Source organism: Merops nubicus, unplaced genomic scaffold (genome assembly GCF_000691845.1).
Source record: "Merops nubicus isolate BGI_N331 unplaced genomic scaffold, ASM69184v1 scaffold22075, whole genome shotgun sequence".
NCBI lineage: Eukaryota > Metazoa > Chordata > Aves > Coraciiformes > Meropidae > Merops > Merops nubicus.
The window spans coordinates 45686-64697 of NW_008609301.1; the positions used below are offsets into that span (position 1 = coordinate 45686).

The 19012-nt window shown below is 38.7% G+C and overlaps 1 protein-coding gene across 1 annotated transcript in view; it reads left to right on the forward strand.

Moving 5' to 3' along the window:
• The window catches only part of SMURF2 (SMAD specific E3 ubiquitin protein ligase 2), a 38753-nt gene extending 23311 nt beyond the window's left edge, over positions 1-15442 (forward strand). Inside the window, exons 10-19 of the mRNA XM_008940561.1 lie at positions 2380-2538; positions 6745-6955; positions 8578-8681; positions 9846-9960; positions 10402-10580; positions 11058-11195; positions 11444-11564; positions 13015-13216; positions 14991-15066; positions 15343-15442. Of these exons, the coding sequence (XP_008938809.1) occupies positions 2380-2538; positions 6745-6955; positions 8578-8681; positions 9846-9960; positions 10402-10580; positions 11058-11195; positions 11444-11564; positions 13015-13216; positions 14991-15066; positions 15343-15442 (1405 nt within the window). The remainder of the gene's footprint in view (positions 1-2379; positions 2539-6744; positions 6956-8577; positions 8682-9845; positions 9961-10401; positions 10581-11057; positions 11196-11443; positions 11565-13014; positions 13217-14990; positions 15067-15342) is intronic.
• The last annotated feature ends 3570 nt before the right edge of the window (positions 15443-19012 follow it).

A 19012-nucleotide genomic window follows, 5' to 3' on the forward strand; every position in this document is an offset into this window, starting at 1 on the left:
AATCGTCTCTCTTCCTCAGTTCTTCAAGTTGCTATTTTAACATACAGATGGAAAATCAAGAAGTGAATTACACTGGTGTTTTGAAAACAGGTTTAGCTAACCAATTCTGAATCTTGAATATGAATTATAGCCAAATCAAGGTTTTAATACTCCACAAAATAATTTGAAAATAGGATCTGACAACTTCCAAAAATTCAAATTTATTGAGATACTTCAGTGAAAACTGGGTTGGTTTTGGTTTTTAATTGTGGGCTTTGGAAGTTAAGAAGACCAAGAAACTGGCAGCATATATTTATGAAGAACAAACTTGGTTACAAATAGGCTAGATAAGTGTGATCATTTTTGATGGAGAATCAGACAAAGGGAAGAACTTGGAAAATCCAGTGGATGCCCCTTGTATGTTTAGACACATTATTTGCAGTGAACTACAGTCTCATCATTAAATTAGTTTAAATGTACTTCTCTGTGAGAATTATTGTCCCACATTCAGACTACCAAACGTAAATTACTGGAGGAATGGGAAACTTTGTATATTTTGAAAAAAGTAACTGGAGACACTAGAGCAATCACACATGCTTTCAAGCACCTCATTAGCAGCATTTAAATGGGAAAGAATCTGGGGGAGAGGCACAAACAGGTAGAGAAGCTGTGAGAGACTGACCTGTGGTTGACATACTGAAACTTCTATTTCTGTTGCAGCTATCTCAACACTTAGGAGGAAATAAATCTGAAGTTTCCTTGGTTTAGTGTCCTTATTTAGATGATGCATGTGTACATATTTTACATGATTGTGTGATTATTTCTGCTATGTTTGAAAGGAAAGATACTATTCTTAGCTTCTGATTGTTCTTTTAAAAAAAAAAAAAAACCAACAAGAAATTGTGTTGAAAATTGCTTCCTAAAGTGTGTGGATGGTATAAAAGAGTGTGTGTAGTTTGCAGTTGGCAGCCAGTGTTGGCTTGAGTCGAGAACCCTGGCAGCTTTGTCAGTCAGTGCTGGTGTTCATTCCATATCATGGAAATGGCTATCCCAGGAAGGATCAAGGGCCTCATGGCTGTAACTTCACTGTGTTTTCAGATTATTATTTTGTTTTTATTACTACTTTGTGGTAGAAGAATATCCTTTGTTACATTTATCTGTAGACTCAAGGGTGCAATACAGCTGGCAGTTGTGCTTTAAGAAGTCTGTGACTTTTGCATTACACAAAACCAGAAACTAGGCTTCTCTCAAAAATTGTGTTAAGATCTAATTCTTAATTTTGTGGTGTAAATGGTTTTGTATTAAATCTAGGTTAGCACTGGTCTTAGGTGTGGCAGCAGAAATTGCATGAGTGTCCTCAAGAACAAAGTTTGTTTTTTTGCGTGAGGACAGAGTTTGTCATTTTTAAGGAATATTGTACTTTTATGATAACGTGCAATGGTCATTTAGTTCATAAAACAAGCTCTGCAGTTCAGCAGCAGTGTTTATATGGGTAATATCAGCAGAAGTTCAATCCCAGAGCCTTTTATGTCCATTAGTGGCCTCTTGAGTGCCTGCAGACAGCATCTTTTTAGCCATTCTGTCCCTTGGCTTTCCTCCCCTCTGCTCACGTGATACTTGGGAGATCTGAGGATGTACACCATTAAGAAGAGCTGCATTTGACAGGGTGAGGTATCTGAGGTGTGAATGATAACACATGAAAAATCATTAAATGTATTTTTTTGAGGACTAGGATTTGTTTTCAGTGAATCCCTGGGTCGAATCCACATCTTCCTCATTTCAGCAGAATTTTCTTGAGACCCATTAAGCTACGTGTGCATTGCTCAGTGCAGAGCTGAGTCATTGCTCAAATAATACTTTATTTGAAATATTTTGTAAGAGAGTGGTTTGCTTCCCACTAGCACTTGGGGTTTTGGGGCACATCCACCTGTGCCATAAACATATGTCCCATGCATAGTTCTTCATGGAAAATATAACTCCTCAGCAATACAGTTTTGTTTTGCAGGAGTTTTTAAAGTGTGATTCAGAGTTCCTTACATGACTAATGTTGTTGTAAAAATGTTTTCTGTCAGAACTGGTGTAGAACTGCAATTCCATTTTGGCAAATAGGGTGATGGCCTTTATTTTTGTTTTAAGCTGGTATTAATTTAACATCTGAAGTTAGTTTGTAAAAATGAAGGTTATTTGATAAGGATTTTTTTCCCCATGGCATGTATTCTGGGGTGTGTGTTTTTTCTTTGGTGGGCTTGCACCTTGGGAGTAGAGATTCCAGCTGAGCAGATCAAGTTTCTGAAACAATACATTTTCTCAGACTTCATGGAATTGTTCTGTTACATTTACGCTTGTTTGGCTCGGAGGCCAAATGCTGAGGTATTTTTCGTTTTATATTTGTTTTCACAGGGATCTTAGCAACATCAATTGTGAGGAGCTTGGTCCACTGCCTCCTGGATGGGAGATCCGAAATACAGCAACAGGCAGAGTTTATTTTGTTGACCATAACAACAGGACAACGCAGTTTACAGATCCACGGCTATCTGCTAACTTGCATTTAGTCTTAAAGTAAGTCTAAAGTCTCCAGCACATGTTGAGTGTAGTAGGGGAAAGAAAGTGACTCTCAGGGGTGCTGGATTTTGTAAGATGATGAATTCTGCCATTCAGTAGTGTTTAAAGTATAGTAGCAGTATTCTTTAACACACTAACAAATTGCTCTGTTACATAGCAAAGAAGACAGGTTTGATTGTTCTTGGGGGGGCAAAAAAACCCCCCACAACCAGCATTTAGGCAGGAATGTGGCTATTGTGATACCAGGAGTTAGGGGCAGCAGGGGGGAAGCAAGTGCTGTCCAGTGAAAGAGACTGAGCCATAGAATTTTTTTCTGTTTAAGAGAGACACTTTCCTTCCTTTTCTTGATACTTCATACTACCTTCAGTTATGGAGAACTTGTTTTAAGATAATGAGGTCATGTTCAATAGCAGGTGGTGTGAAAGACTCATGAGTTAGGCAAGGGTGCATAAGTGCCCAACTAGTCTCCTGAAATAAAGGAGAAATAATTCAGCTCCTTCCTTCAGTTTTAGAGTAAGACTAGTCGAGATGTTCTCAAAATAAGGTCCTAATAATCTTACTCGGATTTTTTTCAAACACAATAAAATAAAACGGGAACTGGATTTTTTTTCTGCCTTAGCCTTTTGATACCACATTTTTATATTGGACTTCTTAAAAGAGATGGGGAAACTCAAAAGAATTCTGACTCCTGTTTTTATTCCCTCTGCACTCACACTGGGGAATTTTCTACTAAAAATGGAAATAGAAAAGCAAACAAACATTTCTCTATTTTTGAGTAGATGTGACTATCAGTTTGTCCAAGCTATTTGGGAGTTTGACTCTGTTGTTTCTTACTGACACCTTTTAATACTCTTGGGAAACACCTGTAAAGTATTCAATAGGTGTTAAGTGGAGGAAACAAGGAAGAGTTCGTTAGATAGAAAGCCTTGCAGCCCTTGGGCAAGGAGTAAGCAGGAGGAATAGTCCTTTTAAGGAAGAGAATCATTGGTAAGAAAAGCTGAAGGAAGGAATAATGGAAACAAGCACTGAAAAGACAAAAAGGAGGAATGGAAAGTAATATCCTGGAGGTCAAGGTATCTTTTGTGTAGTAAATAAAAGCTGGCTAGCCTCTGTCTGGCCAATATACGTTTGAACCTAACACCCTGAGAGGAAGCAGAGTCTAAATACTGGCAAGTAGGTATTTTGCTTAGAGAAATAATTAGTTATATACATTAATATTGCAGAACTTTAGTAAAATCCCATCATCCAGACACTTTTTCTTTGTTGTTGTTTTTTTTTTTTTTTTTTTTTTTTTTTAAAAATCACTACTATTTTTAGCTGCGTTTAGATTGGTAATTTCAAATGAACATCATATTGAAAAAGAAATCACCAGTCGAGGAGCATGTTCATTTTTGAACACAAGACAATTCATTACATTCATATTTAGTTACTTTACCTGATGAAAAACTTCAGGCCCTCTTAGCTACAACAATGCAATTCTTAAACTGTAGAAAATTCAGTTAACTGGACTATATTTGAAAAACTGTCCTTCACAGGTAGAGTTATTTTTAAAAGGCAGTAGAGTCATAGTGGCTAGTTCTGCAAGTGTTTTAGAGGACAAATACATAGCTAACTTTCTTATCTGAAAAATCCAATTTGACTTCCAAGTTCCAGAATCACAGAACCATTTTGCATTTCTTTAAAGTACTACTACGCTGTGCTTAAGTTTTTCATTTTTGCATCTGTCTTTCATTAGGGAAGGATTTCATAAATTCAACCAACAGTGTCATCAGGAAAGTCTGCTGTCTGATAAATCTTCTCTGGTGTTTTTTCTTTTATTGCACCAAACAGGATATGTGAAAGATCTTTCCCCCTGACTCCCCTTAAGCCTACTTCCTTATTTCTTCTTTAAAAAAAAAAAAAAAGGAAAAAAGTAGTTTGCCTTAGGCCTGTCATTTTGTAAATTGGGAAATAAGTTTAGTATATGGGTGGGATGGGTGTGATAGTGTTTTAGGTTCAAAACCATAATAAAAACAGTGATACTGACCTTCTTATTGAGCTGAGTAAAGCAGTTTGTTCTTCCAGTGATGATATTATAAGTTATGAAAATAATTAAACTTGTTACCCAGTTCTGTTTTAAAGTATTGGCCAAGAATTTGTGATAGGTTTTGATAATTATGGCACCTGAAGGGTACTTAAAGCACTGTAGAGAATCAAGCGTAGTCATTCAGCTGTGAAAACAAACTAAGAAATGAGATTTAATTACTTTAAGCACTGCAGATTGTTTAGCCAATACTGCACTGATTATTTTTTGTGTAATATGAAGGATGGCATTTTATTTTTCTCCTCCTAGTACTGCCCTATTTGAGATTGGTTTAATTTGATACATAGATCTTAAGTTCATGCTCATTTCAGAGGTTACATTTTAAGACTGACACTGAGTAACTTTTATGTGTAGGGGACTGTGTCTGTTGTACTGCTAAAGTTGATATGAACATACACAGTAATGTATAATTGTCAACTTCTCTGGTAGACATATGCAAGGAATATTTTCACATCATCCTTATGGAACTGGAAAGTTCAGAAGATAGAACAATGAATTTGCTTTAACTTGCATAATAAGTAAATACAGTTTAAATGAGATTCATGTTTGAAACTAATCACAGCTGAACAGAAATTACCATGCATGTAGCACAGGTGACAGAGTATTCTGGAACCGTATCAAGTGTGTCTCCAAGTTCTTGTCATGACTTGGTTTCTCCAGTGTGACTTAAAATAACTGTAGTTTATTGTAAGACCAATGTGATAAGCTAGCAAATAAAGTTAAAGTAGCCTCATTTAAAATAACCAGCAGAAAAAAACACCAAACAAACACTGAAATGAACAGCATTGATTAAGCTAACAGCTGAAGTTCTGCATCCATAGGACTTCTGCATTTTATTCCCTCCTTAGAGCCTAGGAGTAGAGGTATTCACATTAAGCTTTGAGTTATTGCTGAAGTGATCTACAATGTGTGCTGTTGCATTGGTTTCTAAGTATTAGGCTTGTAAGACTACTGGTAGAGTTCTTGGTCACCTGATGTTAGTCTCCCTTGAGGGTGGCTTGTGCAAAATTGCTTTAAATAGGTTTGCAAATATCAGAATAGCTGTTCAGAACCACAAGGCAAAGTGGAAACGCCCCCACCCCTTTTTAATGACCAATTCTAAATGTTCTGTGGTGAAAGCCTGCTAGAGGTGAATTTTGGTTGGCGAGTAGAACTTTCTAGTAGACATTGTTTCAAAATGGACACTAGGCTGAAATTTTAACATATACTAAAACTGTTTGGTTCTTTCCAGTATTTTTTTATGTTAAAAAAACCAATTTATTAATATTCCACTGGAAAGCATTCTGAATGTTAACTTTTCTTATTTATCCAGTAAATTTGGTGTATTCTCATGTGTTCCACACAGCGATTCTTCGTGCGGTGTAGGAAAAGTACAGCGTTTATCCTGTGTTCTTTCAAAGTGCCACACTAAAAAACTGTAAAAATGTCCACTAACTGCATATAAGAAACGACTTGGGAGGACACCTCTGCAACACGATTAATTTACTTTTCCTAGTAAGAAGCTAGATTTACAAAATCTCTTCGAATTGCTAGTAAAAATACTTGTTTATCTGTGCCAATTAGTTACATGTGAACTCCCACATTCCTGTGGTCCAGACTAGGCCAGGTACAAGGGACAAGGTCCTTGCCAAGCTGCCAGTACAAACATCTTTTTGTAAGCTTACTCTTTTTCAGGCAAGCCATTTAAAACAGACTATGGTATTGACTGTAGATTAGAGACAGTGTTTGGCAGATCCCTGAATTTTAAAATGGAGGAAGGCAAAACACGCAAAGGAAATATGGAAACGGTATCTGAGAAATTCAATGTCAGCAGCTTAGCAGTAAAATTGTATGGATAATACCTTATTATATAGTGCTGTAGCCTTCTACATACTTTGTAGAGTAGTACTAATAGAAATAACAAACCCTAAAACCAACTGGTAGTTGCCAAGACAGACAGAAGCATATGTCTTTAGTCAGGATAAAATCTCTCAGAATTTGTTTTTTATTGGACCTGGACATTTTTTGCGTAATCAAAGTAATAATCGTAGTAAATTGAAAGTAGCTTAGTTACAAAGACTTAACCTTTAAGAAGAGGATGTATGACTGGAATATCTGCAAACAGCTGTGTTTGTTTCTAGCCGCCAGAATCAACTTAAAGATCAGCAGCACCAGCAGCAGCAGCAGGTAGTGTCCCTGTGTCAGCTTCCAGATGAGGCAGAGTGTCTGACTGTGCCAAGGTACAAGCGAGACCTAGTGCAGAAACTCAAGATCCTGAGGCAAGAACTGTCACAGCAGCAACCTCAAGCTGGCCATTGTCGTATTGAGGTCTCCAGGGAAGAGATTTTTGAGGTAATTTGAAAATTTGACCCATTTCTTTAACATCGAGGGTAGGGGAGGGTTGTTCATAGCTGTCTAAAGAAGTCATTCAGCTAGATGAAACATTGAAGTCCAGAGCTGAAGCTGGAATTTTGCCAGTGGTGAATGAGAAGAGGGAGCATTTCAAGGGGGTGTTAAGAACAGTTGTGTACTTAGAGTAGATGTATTGAACGTGTAGGGGAGAAAAAGAATGAGGAAACCTTTCCTTGTGGCTGGAGATGTACAGACTGTCAGGGAATAAGGAAGGAGTCCAAGCATTTTGTGCATTTGAAGATACTGTCTCACTTCTTCCTTGAATTTAAGAATGCTAACATCTATTACTGAGGGAATGCTACAAAAGGAAAACCAAACAATTATACTGATCTTTGATTTATTGTAACGTAAGTAAAATTACTATTGAATAGCATTCATCTGGTGAGTTTGGATTACTTGGTGTCCATCTTAATTATGGTGGCTTTTTTTTGGTTTGGTTTGGTTTTATGGTGTACATCTTAATTATGGTGGTTTTTTTTGTTTTGTTTTGTTTTTTTAATTCTACCCCTTCCCCCCCTGAATCAGACCAGTTTTGTGAATTGTCTAGGCTTCTGACTGACCAGAGATCCCCATAGTGGGATGTCTGCATATTATTCTGTGACATTACTCAGCAGAACAATTAATAATACTTGGTTTAAACACATTTATAATTCTGGCTTTTTTCTGTCTGCTTGAGAAGTTTATCAGCCATCCCACCCATCCCTGTTGCATTTTTACCCCACCCACAAACTTGATAGCCCCACTGAGTTGTCAGAGGCTTTTTGCAGCCAAGAAAGATTTGTGTCAGTCTTCCCTTTGGGGAGACAGTCAAGTCAGTTCATAAACAACTAAAGAAAGGGAGGAAAGGCTGCTGTACAGCAGTGAAATTTATTATGTTCTTGTTCTGAAAACAAGTTGAGTGTGGTGGGTCCCAGGCACACCTACCTCTTCTCTTCTGCAAAGCCAGAGGGGGTGTTCAGGCACCCATACTGGACATAAATAAAACCTGGAAAATTTCATTCCTTTTTTAAAATTAGAATTTGTTTTGCCTCTTTCAGTTTTATTTTTGTGTTCTCTTGGTGGAGTCTTACCAATAAAGGAACAATTCTGTAGATTTACTGGAGTGACATTGATGCTTCTGTTCTTAAGATGCTTCTTGAAGGTTTGCAGGTGTGTTATACCCAGAGTAGAAGCTCCACTGTTGGCTTTTCAGACTGCAAGAATTGTGAGCCTTTGTGCAAAATGAAAGGAGTTTACTGGCACACATTTTAGCTTTTTATAAGTTATGTGAGAATGAGATAATATTCTGATCACAGTCCACCTTTGGAAATTTAATGGAGGGTGGTTGTTCTCATGTATCTGTTTTATCTGACAAGTGTTACCACATTTATAGAGAACTAAGGAACAGTCTGGAATTTGAGCAACTGGTTATTGCCTAGGAAAATAGTACCCACTTCAGTAGTATCCCCTTCAGACCTGGAGTCTGAGACTCTAATCTCTAATCTCCCTTCATCTCTAATAAGCAGTAGTAGCTTCTTGTCTGTAAGTAGCATTTAATGAAAGAAAGTCTTGTGTGTTTACAGGAGTCCTACAGGCAAGTCATGAAGATGAGGCCAAAAGACCTGTGGAAACGATTAATGATAAAATTTCGTGGGGAGGAAGGCCTTGACTATGGAGGTGTTGCCAGGTAAAGAGTCAGTTCTCTGCCTCTTCTCCCACACCCCAACCCCACCAGCTGCACCTATGCTTTGAATCCTAAACCAGCCTTGTATCAGCCTTGTTTCTTTTCACATTATTCTTATTTACATTTATTTCTGTAGCAGGTGGCGTGTCCGGAGAATGTCTATTTTCAGGTAGTCTTTTAAGGAAAAACTGCATAAAAAAAAAAAAAAGAACTAATGTATTGGAAATAAATGATCACATCAGATGTCTGTCATATATGTGGGACAGGCTTTTGGTGTCCATTGAAATTGCTGTATCTTCCTTCAGCTAATAAAGCTGGAGTATCTGAGAATTTATACCACTAAATACTTGTTTTTGTGGCAGAACTTTGATTAAAATATATGCTTTATTGCAACTTGTCACTACTGTTTGAAGCAAAATGTTAAAAACTAGCAGTCAGTAGGCAGCTGAAGTCTGCCAGTAGTCTGAGGTTATTTTTCGCTTGCTTATGAAAAGTGACATTTGCGATTCTGTCAAGATGTTCTTCACATTTTAAAGCAGTGTTAGGAGTTGTATTGGCCAATTGCACAGATGCTGGTTTACCTCACTGAAAATACTCCCTGCCTCTGGTGTGTGGATCTGCCCTCTCTAAATGAGGGTTGACTCGTTTAGGAGTATTGGTTACTTGCTTTGCACTGCATTTTTTTTTCCATTAGTATTCATTTCAAAGTGCAGATGATGCTCCCAAACAGCCTGTCTTCTCCAGCTGTAGTAGTGACTCCAGTAGGCAAGTAACCTCTGGGACTGAGGCTTTTACATCCAGTACCTGAAGATGGTTTATAAGCAAAGTTTTGACTTGGACATCTCTGTAGTATAGTCACTAGGATACACCATGTCTTGTCTTAGTGTGTAATGGATGAAGGAGAATCATAGCCAGAAGCTCGCTTGGAAACGGGTAACCTGGAGAAGAACCTTGGAAAGCTGGGAAATGTGTTAGCTGCTGTCAGGTGCTGTGCAGTTACTGAGCCAGTAAAAACAATTCCAATTTCAGCCTTATCTAAGGGTGTTCAGAAATTACTTCCTTCCCATTTATATTTTACAGTAAGATTAAACTAATCATACTATTTTGAAAAGGTTCTCCATGTAAGAATGCATTTGTCTATACAATACATTGTTTTATTTTCTTCAGGGAGTGGCTCTACCTCTTGTCACATGAAATGTTGAATCCATATTATGGGCTCTTCCAGTATTCTCGAGATGATATCTATACACTGCAAATCAACCCAGACTCTGCAGTCAACCCGGTACGACTGGTGACATCAGTTCTGCAAAGGATTCTCTTGGGACTGGGAATTAAATACATCTGGAGGCTGTTCTAGAATTAGGAACCTAATTCTCACATTAGTATTCCTAGAGACTGAATTTGTGTAATAATATAATTTCTATTTAGTACTGATCAAAGAAACTTCTCAAGAGTGTTGTTAATTTTCTGTAAGATGTCAATTTATGTTTCCTTTGGGAGAAATTAAGGTTACTTTGATTCTTACTAGCAGGACTTCTGGATTGGAAGCAATATAGTCAGTGTGCTGTGTATAAGAACAAACAAACCAAAAAGCTCTTGATATATTTTTGTTGTGGATTGGGTGTTTTTTTTTCTTTGTATTGAAATTTTATTTTATATTCAGCAGATATAACCTGGAGGCCTTATTTAGCTGAATGACTTCATGTCTTCTTTCTGTTTGTAGGAACACTTATCCTACTTCCATTTTGTTGGGCGGATAATGGGGATGGCCGTGTTTCACGGGCACTACATCGATGGGGGCTTCACGTTGCCTTTCTACAAGCAGTTGCTGGGGAAGCCAATTACTTTGGATGACATGGAACTGGTTGACCCTGATCTTCATAACAGCTTGGTCTGGATACTGTATGTACTGTGTATTAGGTCTTACGATGTTAGAATTCTATCTTGGTTAACACAATACTGATAATGTTCCTAAATCCAGCTGAAATTAAGTGTATTTTATCTCCTGCTTAGGCAAATGTAAGAAACATCTTTCTTGTGCAATTCAGCTTCTTTAAGGCTTAATATGCTCAAGGTATTCAAATTTGGGGAATAGGGAGGAGGTAAACGATTAAGGAGCTGTGAAGTGCTCAGTTAATACATTTTCATTTATTAAATTTGCTTATTAATAACAGTAATGTTATTAAAATAACACATTGAAACTTTGATAATGTTTTTAAAATACAACATCATAAAAATGTATGATCACCTTCTGCTTCCAAATAGTAATTTCAAATGCTATTGAAAAACTGAATTGTGATGTCAGTGAGCTATATCATGTCTGAAATATATTTGCAGAAGATATTTTTATTGAGTCACTTGGTTATTTCTTTCCACCAGTGAGAATGACATCACAGGAGTCTTGGACCATACGTTCTGTGTGGAACACAATGCGTATGGGGAAATTATTCAACATGAACTGAAACCCAATGGCAAGAGCATCCCTGTGACAGAGGAAAACAAGAAGGAATACGTCAGGTACATCAATCCCTTTTCCAAATTTTTTTTTTGTATTTTCTATGGTGGGGAGGGACTTACTTATTTGCAGTAATTGCCAGTTATGTCGTCGGGTTTTTTCCAAGTGGTAGTGCAGTCGTGGTGTTGTGTGGGTTGCTGTCAGGATGGCCATTTTTTTTGGCAATAAATTACAATTTAAATTACAATAAATTGCAAGTGTATTGTACTTGAACACACCTTTCACAAAACCAATTTGCACTTGCTTGCAGGCTTTATGTAAACTGGCGATTTTTACGAGGAATTGAAGCTCAGTTTCTGGCTCTACAGAAGGGATTTAATGAAGTAATCCCACAACATCTGCTGAAGACATTTGATGAGAAAGAGTTAGAGGTCAGTCCACTAATGTTACGTTATGTCATCAAGTGTAACAATAAAAGCCTGAGGCATTCTTCTGAGACTGAGTAACGTGCGAAGTTGTGTCCCTGGTGCTTTAGGGGTTTGCAGGTGTGCTGTTGTGCAGGAGAAATGTGGTTAGCAGGAGAGGTCACCAGGTCACACAGTCACAGAGGCTGCCTGTACCTTCCACTGAGGGCTATGAGAGCGTTCCTCCAGGCAGTGTTTCATAGCAGCTGCAGAAGTGGTGGAAGAGGAGACCCTCTCCTACACCTGAAAATGCAGCAGAACCTACTGAGAAGTATCTGCAGTGACCTCAGATGGTTTCAGAGAGAGTGACTCCAACAGAGGTCGTGGTGCCTGTTTCTCACGGTGCAGCTTCACGACATTAAATTCAATGCTGCTAGGAAAATAGTCTGTCAGTCCCTCCCACCAGTTGGTCCCAGCCCTTCCAGTGCACTGCACTGACTTTGGTGTCAAGCAGCTGTGTGGTTTTGCAGAGCTGAGTTATGCCAAACTAAATTGGCCCTGTAAATACAGCATGAAGGAAGGTGCTGTCTGCTGCTGTCACCAACAAATGTGCTACAAAATGTCAAGCTCAGCATCCAAACAATATCCTCTCAAGGCAAATCCCATAGATCCCAAGCCTGTTTTAAAACTGAAATCTAATATAGAGTCTGTTAGCTGTGGAGCTGAGGTTTTTGCCATATAAAATGGCCATGAGCTAAATTATTAACGCTTTTTTTCTGTTTGCTGTACTAGAACGTCAGTGGTTGCTCTTCTTTTATCCTGAATATTCTCACTTGCCTACAGTGAGCCAGACACACTGTGTTAGCCCAGGATCATTTTGCAAATGTAGAATAAGAAAAGGGAAGAAGGTCCAATTTTCTTAGGCACAAGAAAATGTCTTTATAATTGTACTCCTGTTAACCTTAAACCAATCCATTGTAGATCTCCATTTTAGAGGTGCTGAGAGCTCTTGGTCAGGAAGGACGTCTGATTTGTATTACATGTGTGGTATCACAAGAACAAGGTGAGTTTTGGAGGTCCAGAGTTGGACCAGCCAAACTACACCCTTAGCTACACTCCAAAAAGAACTCCTGAGCTCAGACATGGATTATACATGTGCTGTCACACATGGATACACTCTGTGCTTGGGTTATTTAATTGACAGGTCAAGATACTTTTGTATAAGCTTATGAAATAGTTGATTTTTTTTTTTTGTAATTTGAATTGAAGACATTTGAAAAATTGAAAGTGTACAAAGGTAAGATTTTTTTTTAAAAAAAATGGTTATATTTCTGCATTACTTAAGATTAGTGAGAGGTTATAATTTGCCTTTTGTATAAAATCTGTTGGCTTTTCAAAATGGGTTATTCATCTCCTGGCTAGCTCCCAAATCGTATTGTCCAATGACAAAATATTTAATTATGTTTTAAACTTACAGCTCATCATTTGTGGACTGGGAAAAATTGATGTTAATGACTGGAAGGCAAATACTAGGTTAAAACACTGTACTCCAGACAGCAACATTGTGAAATGGTTCTGGAAAGCTGTGGAGTTTTTTGATGAAGAGAGGAGAGCAAGACTTCTCCAGTTTGTGACTGGCTCCTCCAGAGTGCCTCTGCAGGGCTTCAAGGCATTACAAGGTAAGGGTTCTCCAGAGGTAACTGCAAGTGTCTGTACTTGGAAGAAGGAAGAGGACACATCACAGAAAGGTTAGCTGAAATGAGGCTGGTGGGCTGCAGTATGACTTCTTAAGTTCGACTTTTAATGGTCTGATGCATAATGATCACAAATGGTTGGGTTTGTGTGTTTATTACCTTGTCATTGAGCTGTAAATGGCTCTTTTGTTTCAGTTATGCCACCTCCTTCTTTGGCAACAAGTTCTGATCAGTGAAGACCTTAGTGAAGTGGTTCTTAGGCTTTTTCTGGAAGCCTATGTTTTAGTTTGTCTTTTACAAGCCTTCTTCACCTGAACACCTCTGGGACCAGAGAACAGCAGCATGCAGTGCTCCTGTGAGTGACAGCAGAGGCACTTCCTGATGCTGACTGCTGGTGTTGCAAGAGCCACACGATCCCAGGCAGCCCAGAAAGGATCCCCTGAATTGCTGACCTACCTTCTGAACTTCAGTCAAAGCCCTAGGTCTTTGCTGCAGTAGCTCTGGGTGCAACCCCTGCTGCTCTGTTACCACAATAGTTACCCTATTTTACCCTCTCACAAGATGAGAGAAAATTGCCCAGGGGAAACACTGATCATACTATTTTATCAGGTAGAAGATTCCATGGGAACACAAATACTATGGTAACAGCTGCCACATGCAAAAGCCAGTTGCTTTAGAAACCTCTTGATTCTAATCCTTTATTTTCTTTTTCCTCTGTTCTTGAGCTCTGAAAAGTTCAGGTGCATAAAAAGCTGAGGAATATTGAGGGGTTTGAGACCAGAGTTACTTTAAGCAAAGAACAGCACTGTAAATAATCAGTGTTTAAATAACATTGCAGAGGGTGAAGGGACTTGTGGCCATCTGTAAACCCAGTCAGAATAGTTACAAGTCCTATCAACCCTCCTGTGGGTGCCCAGGCTGTGACTCCAGTGGAGAGTGGTAGGAGGAGTAATACCAGTTTAACCTCCTCTGCCCTGCCAGCGTTAGTGCCACTGTGTTAGTTAAAAAAATACCTGTGTGAGGAAATGGAGCCTGCTCTCCTACAGATTGGGACGTGAAGGTTGTCAGGTTTTAGACTGAATTCTGCTGACACAGCACAACAAGCTCATGTTCTAATTTGACAGGAAGGGGTCCGCATGAGAAAGACATTAAAGGACATAATCCACAGGGTCAGTCTGTCTGCACAGGCAAGAATTCCCATTTCCCAAAGTCTGGGGCACTTGTAACCTCTTCTGTCCTTTGTGACATCTTCAGTGCATACCCAGTCCAAAGACTGCTGTGCTGTTGTCTTTTTTTTCTGTAGCAGAGAGGTGAAGGGGATCTCTGTGTAATCAGATGAATTTAACAAAATTATAAGAATTCGGTATTGTGACTCCTCTATAGAATTAGAATGGAATTGCCCACTGCTCAAGATGGGTTGTAAAATGGGCACAGACACAGCTGCATAACTTTTGTTCTCTGGGAAGGATGGGAAGTTCAATTGAAAAATGTTAGAATTATATAGTGCACTTCTTCCTTACTTTGTTCTTGTTTATCTTTCAATAACTGTGGCTATCCTGTGTGGGTAGAGGGGAGGAGTCTGATAGGCACTGTGAGTTTGTTTTCAGTTTTCCCCTGTATTGTTTATGATTTCACTGTTCTTTGTGCATAGACTGGTGTTTTTTTTTGGTTGGTGTTAGTTGTCTTTTTGCACTGCAACAACATAAATCTTCCATGTTATGCAATATGGTACTAGCAGAGATCTCTTCTGGATTTTCAGGTGCTGCAGGCCCACGACTATTTACAATACATCAGATTGATGCCAGCACTAATAATTTGCCGAAAGCTCACACCTGGTAAGAATTTTTCAGGATATATAGATTAAGATCAGTTTTGTCTCTATACTTTGAGCAGTATGGGTTTTTTTCCTCCCTACCCCTTTTCTGAGGTAGTAGGTGCTATCTGTTACAGAGTAGTAAAGGTGTGAAAACCAGAGATTGCTTTTATTTATCTGAAGTTGGGTTTGCCTTGGGAAGTCCTGCTCGCGGTACGTGAAATGACGAGTGGCAGAGCTTTGCCAGGAGCTGCCTGACATTCCAGATGGCTGAAACTTTTCTGCCTTCTCCCCACAGCTTTAACCGAATAGACATTCCTCCTTACGAAAGCTACGACAAGCTGTACGAGAAGCTGCTAACTGCCATTGAAGAAACGTGTGGGTTTGCTGTGGAATGACCCTTCGCAGCCTCACCCGGGACTCTATTTATGTACTCCTGTCAGCCAGAAAGCCCTTCCCTCAGCCAAGACTCAAGAAATGCTTGAAATACAGGAAACTTTCCCTTTTCTACACTAGGACACTGGGAGGGAAAGGACAACTTTGGAATTTTTTTATTTTTATTTTTTTTTTATTTCAAGAAAATAGGTTCTGTGGTTCCTGCCACAGGATCATTCAGCTGCTATTAAAAACTAATATCTTGAACATACAGAATGCTGACTTTTCCTACATTTCAACAGTTAAGCAGTATTCTATACTTAAAGACTACTACTATTTTTGTAAAAGGTAATCTATTATATTTGCCTACCTGATTTCTATTCTCAGATACCAAGACACAACTTCAGCAGTCGGTACAAGTCACGTTTCAGCCTGTTTTAAATGTATGATACTGAACAGCATCTATACCTGCTATTTTTGGAAAAAAAATATTTTGGATTATTCTAACTTTGCATAAAAATTGGCTGAAAGAATCATTATTCTTTTTAATTAAAGCCACTTAGATGTTAACTGCATTTTCTTATACTAAAACATTATATTCTGCAATGTAAATTCAACGTAAATGTTACAACAGGGGGCTTTTTTATATTTTTCAAGCATGAATTACAAATACAATGTTTTGGGGTCCTATTTATATCACTTGTCAGATTCCTTAAACAAAATTTCTAGTGTGAGTGACACATGCTGTATTTGGTACAGTACTTGTGTTGCCATGTGGAATAGACCTTTTTTAATGAACAGTAGATGTTTTGATTTTTTTTTTTTTAAAAACAGCATTTTTTTAACAAGTCTGTCAAGAGTATTTTTTGTTGCTTTTGACTTTAAACTTTTTAAGCACGCTGATGAGGTGACATTTGACAGGAGAAGCCTGTCAGCAGTTCGTTTCAGAACCCATCCTATCCAGTCAACCAAAGTTTGTTCAAATGCAGCCAAATCACATTATATATTTGTCGATGCTAAGGATTTATCAGGTAAAACATGTCATAATCTTTGTCTAGCTGCTCATGATGCGTGGGTTTAAGCTACAACTAAGCAAAAATGGTGTATTAACTGAAGTATGTGTAGTGTGCTTTGAAAATGAGGTTTTAGAAGCACATAATTTATTGATTGTAGGGATGGAAGTAAGTATATATATATATATATATATGAATTATAACATGGGTTGATCTCTTCAAAGGGGAATAAAATGCACTACCAGTAGAGGGAACTGAACTTTGAAGTTAGTTTGGAAATTCTCAGTTAAGATCTGTATGATCTGCTCGTGGTGTGTAGATAACTCAGTCTGCTCAAGAGATGGTGGCATTCTCCTCTCAGCGGTGAGAAGATTTGGAATAAGTAGCCTTTTTTTTTTCCAGTCAGTGTTGTGGTTTTTTTTTTTTTAAAACTTAGGTTACAATTACTCATGAAATCTGCACTAGTTTTACACTGCCAATGAGAAGTCAAGGGTATTGAAAATGCTAAAAGGATGGGATGTAAACAGCTGTTCCATTTTTGCAGTGTAAGTCACACCGTGAACTAGCTCATTTTCTGTCTCTTCTATGGAGCTTGAACTTAATTTTGTTCTGCCAAATCTGACTGCCACAGCGAGTAAACTACTACTGGATGTTGTGTGTTAGAATAGTGGGCAGTGGCCTACTTTTGTAGAATTGTGGTAAGAGTCTGGTGAGCCAAATCCACATGTTCATTTGATTTCTTTTTCTTTTTTGTACAGCTGTTGCTGGAAGGTTTGTTCTAAGAGACTTGCTTCCCATTCTGGGCTGGCTGCAGAGATGAGGCTGCTTAGGGATGTTAACAGAAAGCCAAGAAACTTGATTTGACAGCCAGGTTTGAAATGAATCAGACCCTTTTTTTCTTCATTTCAAGGGACTATTGCACTCTTGTAAAACGGCTGGTACCTTTGCCTCTACAGTCAGGATCCCCAGTTCATGGCTTTCAGTTAGTGCTGTTGCCAGAGAAGCTACCACTACATCTGTCCAGGTTGCCTGGGAGCACAAAGTAGGTAGTTGCCCAGTGTATTTCTTACTCAGTACTGCTGCCTGTGGCTGGGACCACTGCTTTAGACACTCCCAAAGACCTCTTCTCACCCCCCTGCAAGTTTTGAGGTATGATGTGAATTGCAGAGACAGGTTCTTCTGACCACTCTTTACAGGATACATACTCCAGTGTTGTCTAAGTGATTCCCCCCCAGCCCCAGCTCTTGCTCAGACTGCAGCCTCCCTGGTCAGTTAAGAAGACAAATGTAAAACCCAGTTTGGTGCAGCTCTTGGGTGAAGCCAGGCCTGTGCTAGGTGATCCCAGGGGGCCAGTTCCCAGGCAGGCAGCTGTTCCCCCTGCAGCAGCCAGTTCGCCTTGGCACTCCCTAAGGACTGTCTCTGTAGTGTCTCCTGACCACATCATCTGTGCCTCCCTCCCAGGAACCTTCTCCCTGTCGGCCTGCATAGGCTGGTGCATTTATTGGACACACATTATGGCCACCCTTACATCATAAAAGCATTTTTGAGGAGGGAGGAGATGAGCTCTGCAGAATACAGACTCTAGATCAGCTGATAAGTACCATTCGTTTTCACAGCAGCCTTAGCAGTACATCTGTTTGTTCTATCAAACATTTTGGTATGGTGTATAGAATTTTTTTTAACTGCCACAGATAAATATTGTAAATTTAATATATTATAGGCAAAACTAGACAAATCCACATTTGACTTTCCATAGCTGACAGATGAGGATGAATATACCAAGTATTTTGAGTGCCTTTCTACCTTCATAACGACCAAGAGCTTTAACTAAAGCACCTCATCACCTAGTCAGATGTTTGTCTGAAAATGTTAAAGGCTTGATTCCTTTGCAAAATTTTGTTTCAAGATCATGTCAGCTACTTTCCCCTCAAAAAGGTGCTAAGCCTAATATTGCATTTTAACCTTGGACTTTCACCCCATGATTAATGTGAATATTTATTTCAACATGTCCCTCTTACTGGGTTTTACTTTATCCAGTCTTTAGTTGTTTTAGAGAGATGTCACATCATGGTTTTATGCTGTTGCTTTTCAATATGAATGTTTAATTATGAACAGTGACTTTTGTAGATTTCAAATATACAGTACACGGTTGAGTTTCAGAGGATTTAATTTCTCGGTGTAAAGAGTTTTGTAATGGTGCTTTGTACAGTATGTATTCTAATTTTTTTTTTTGCACATAGTTTCAGTTTCCCTAAACTGATTTATTTGTACCAAATTTTTGTGTTGTACTAAAGTCCAGAGCACACAAGCTGTTTTTAAATTCTTGTTCTACAACACTACATCTGTATTGAACTCCTGGTGTGTTTAAACTGGCTGCATTGATGGAAGTAAAAGCTTTGCTTCTGTGTCACAGGTATGCATCATACAGCTTCATGTAGCATGCTCCGATGGCTTCAGACTTTAAACAGCACCACTCAGTTAACAGGTGCCATTTGTTGTACTTCACACTATGTAGTAGGTCTCTGGCTCTGCCACATCCTCAGAGCTTTGTCTGTAGTTGTAATTAGTTTATACAAGTGT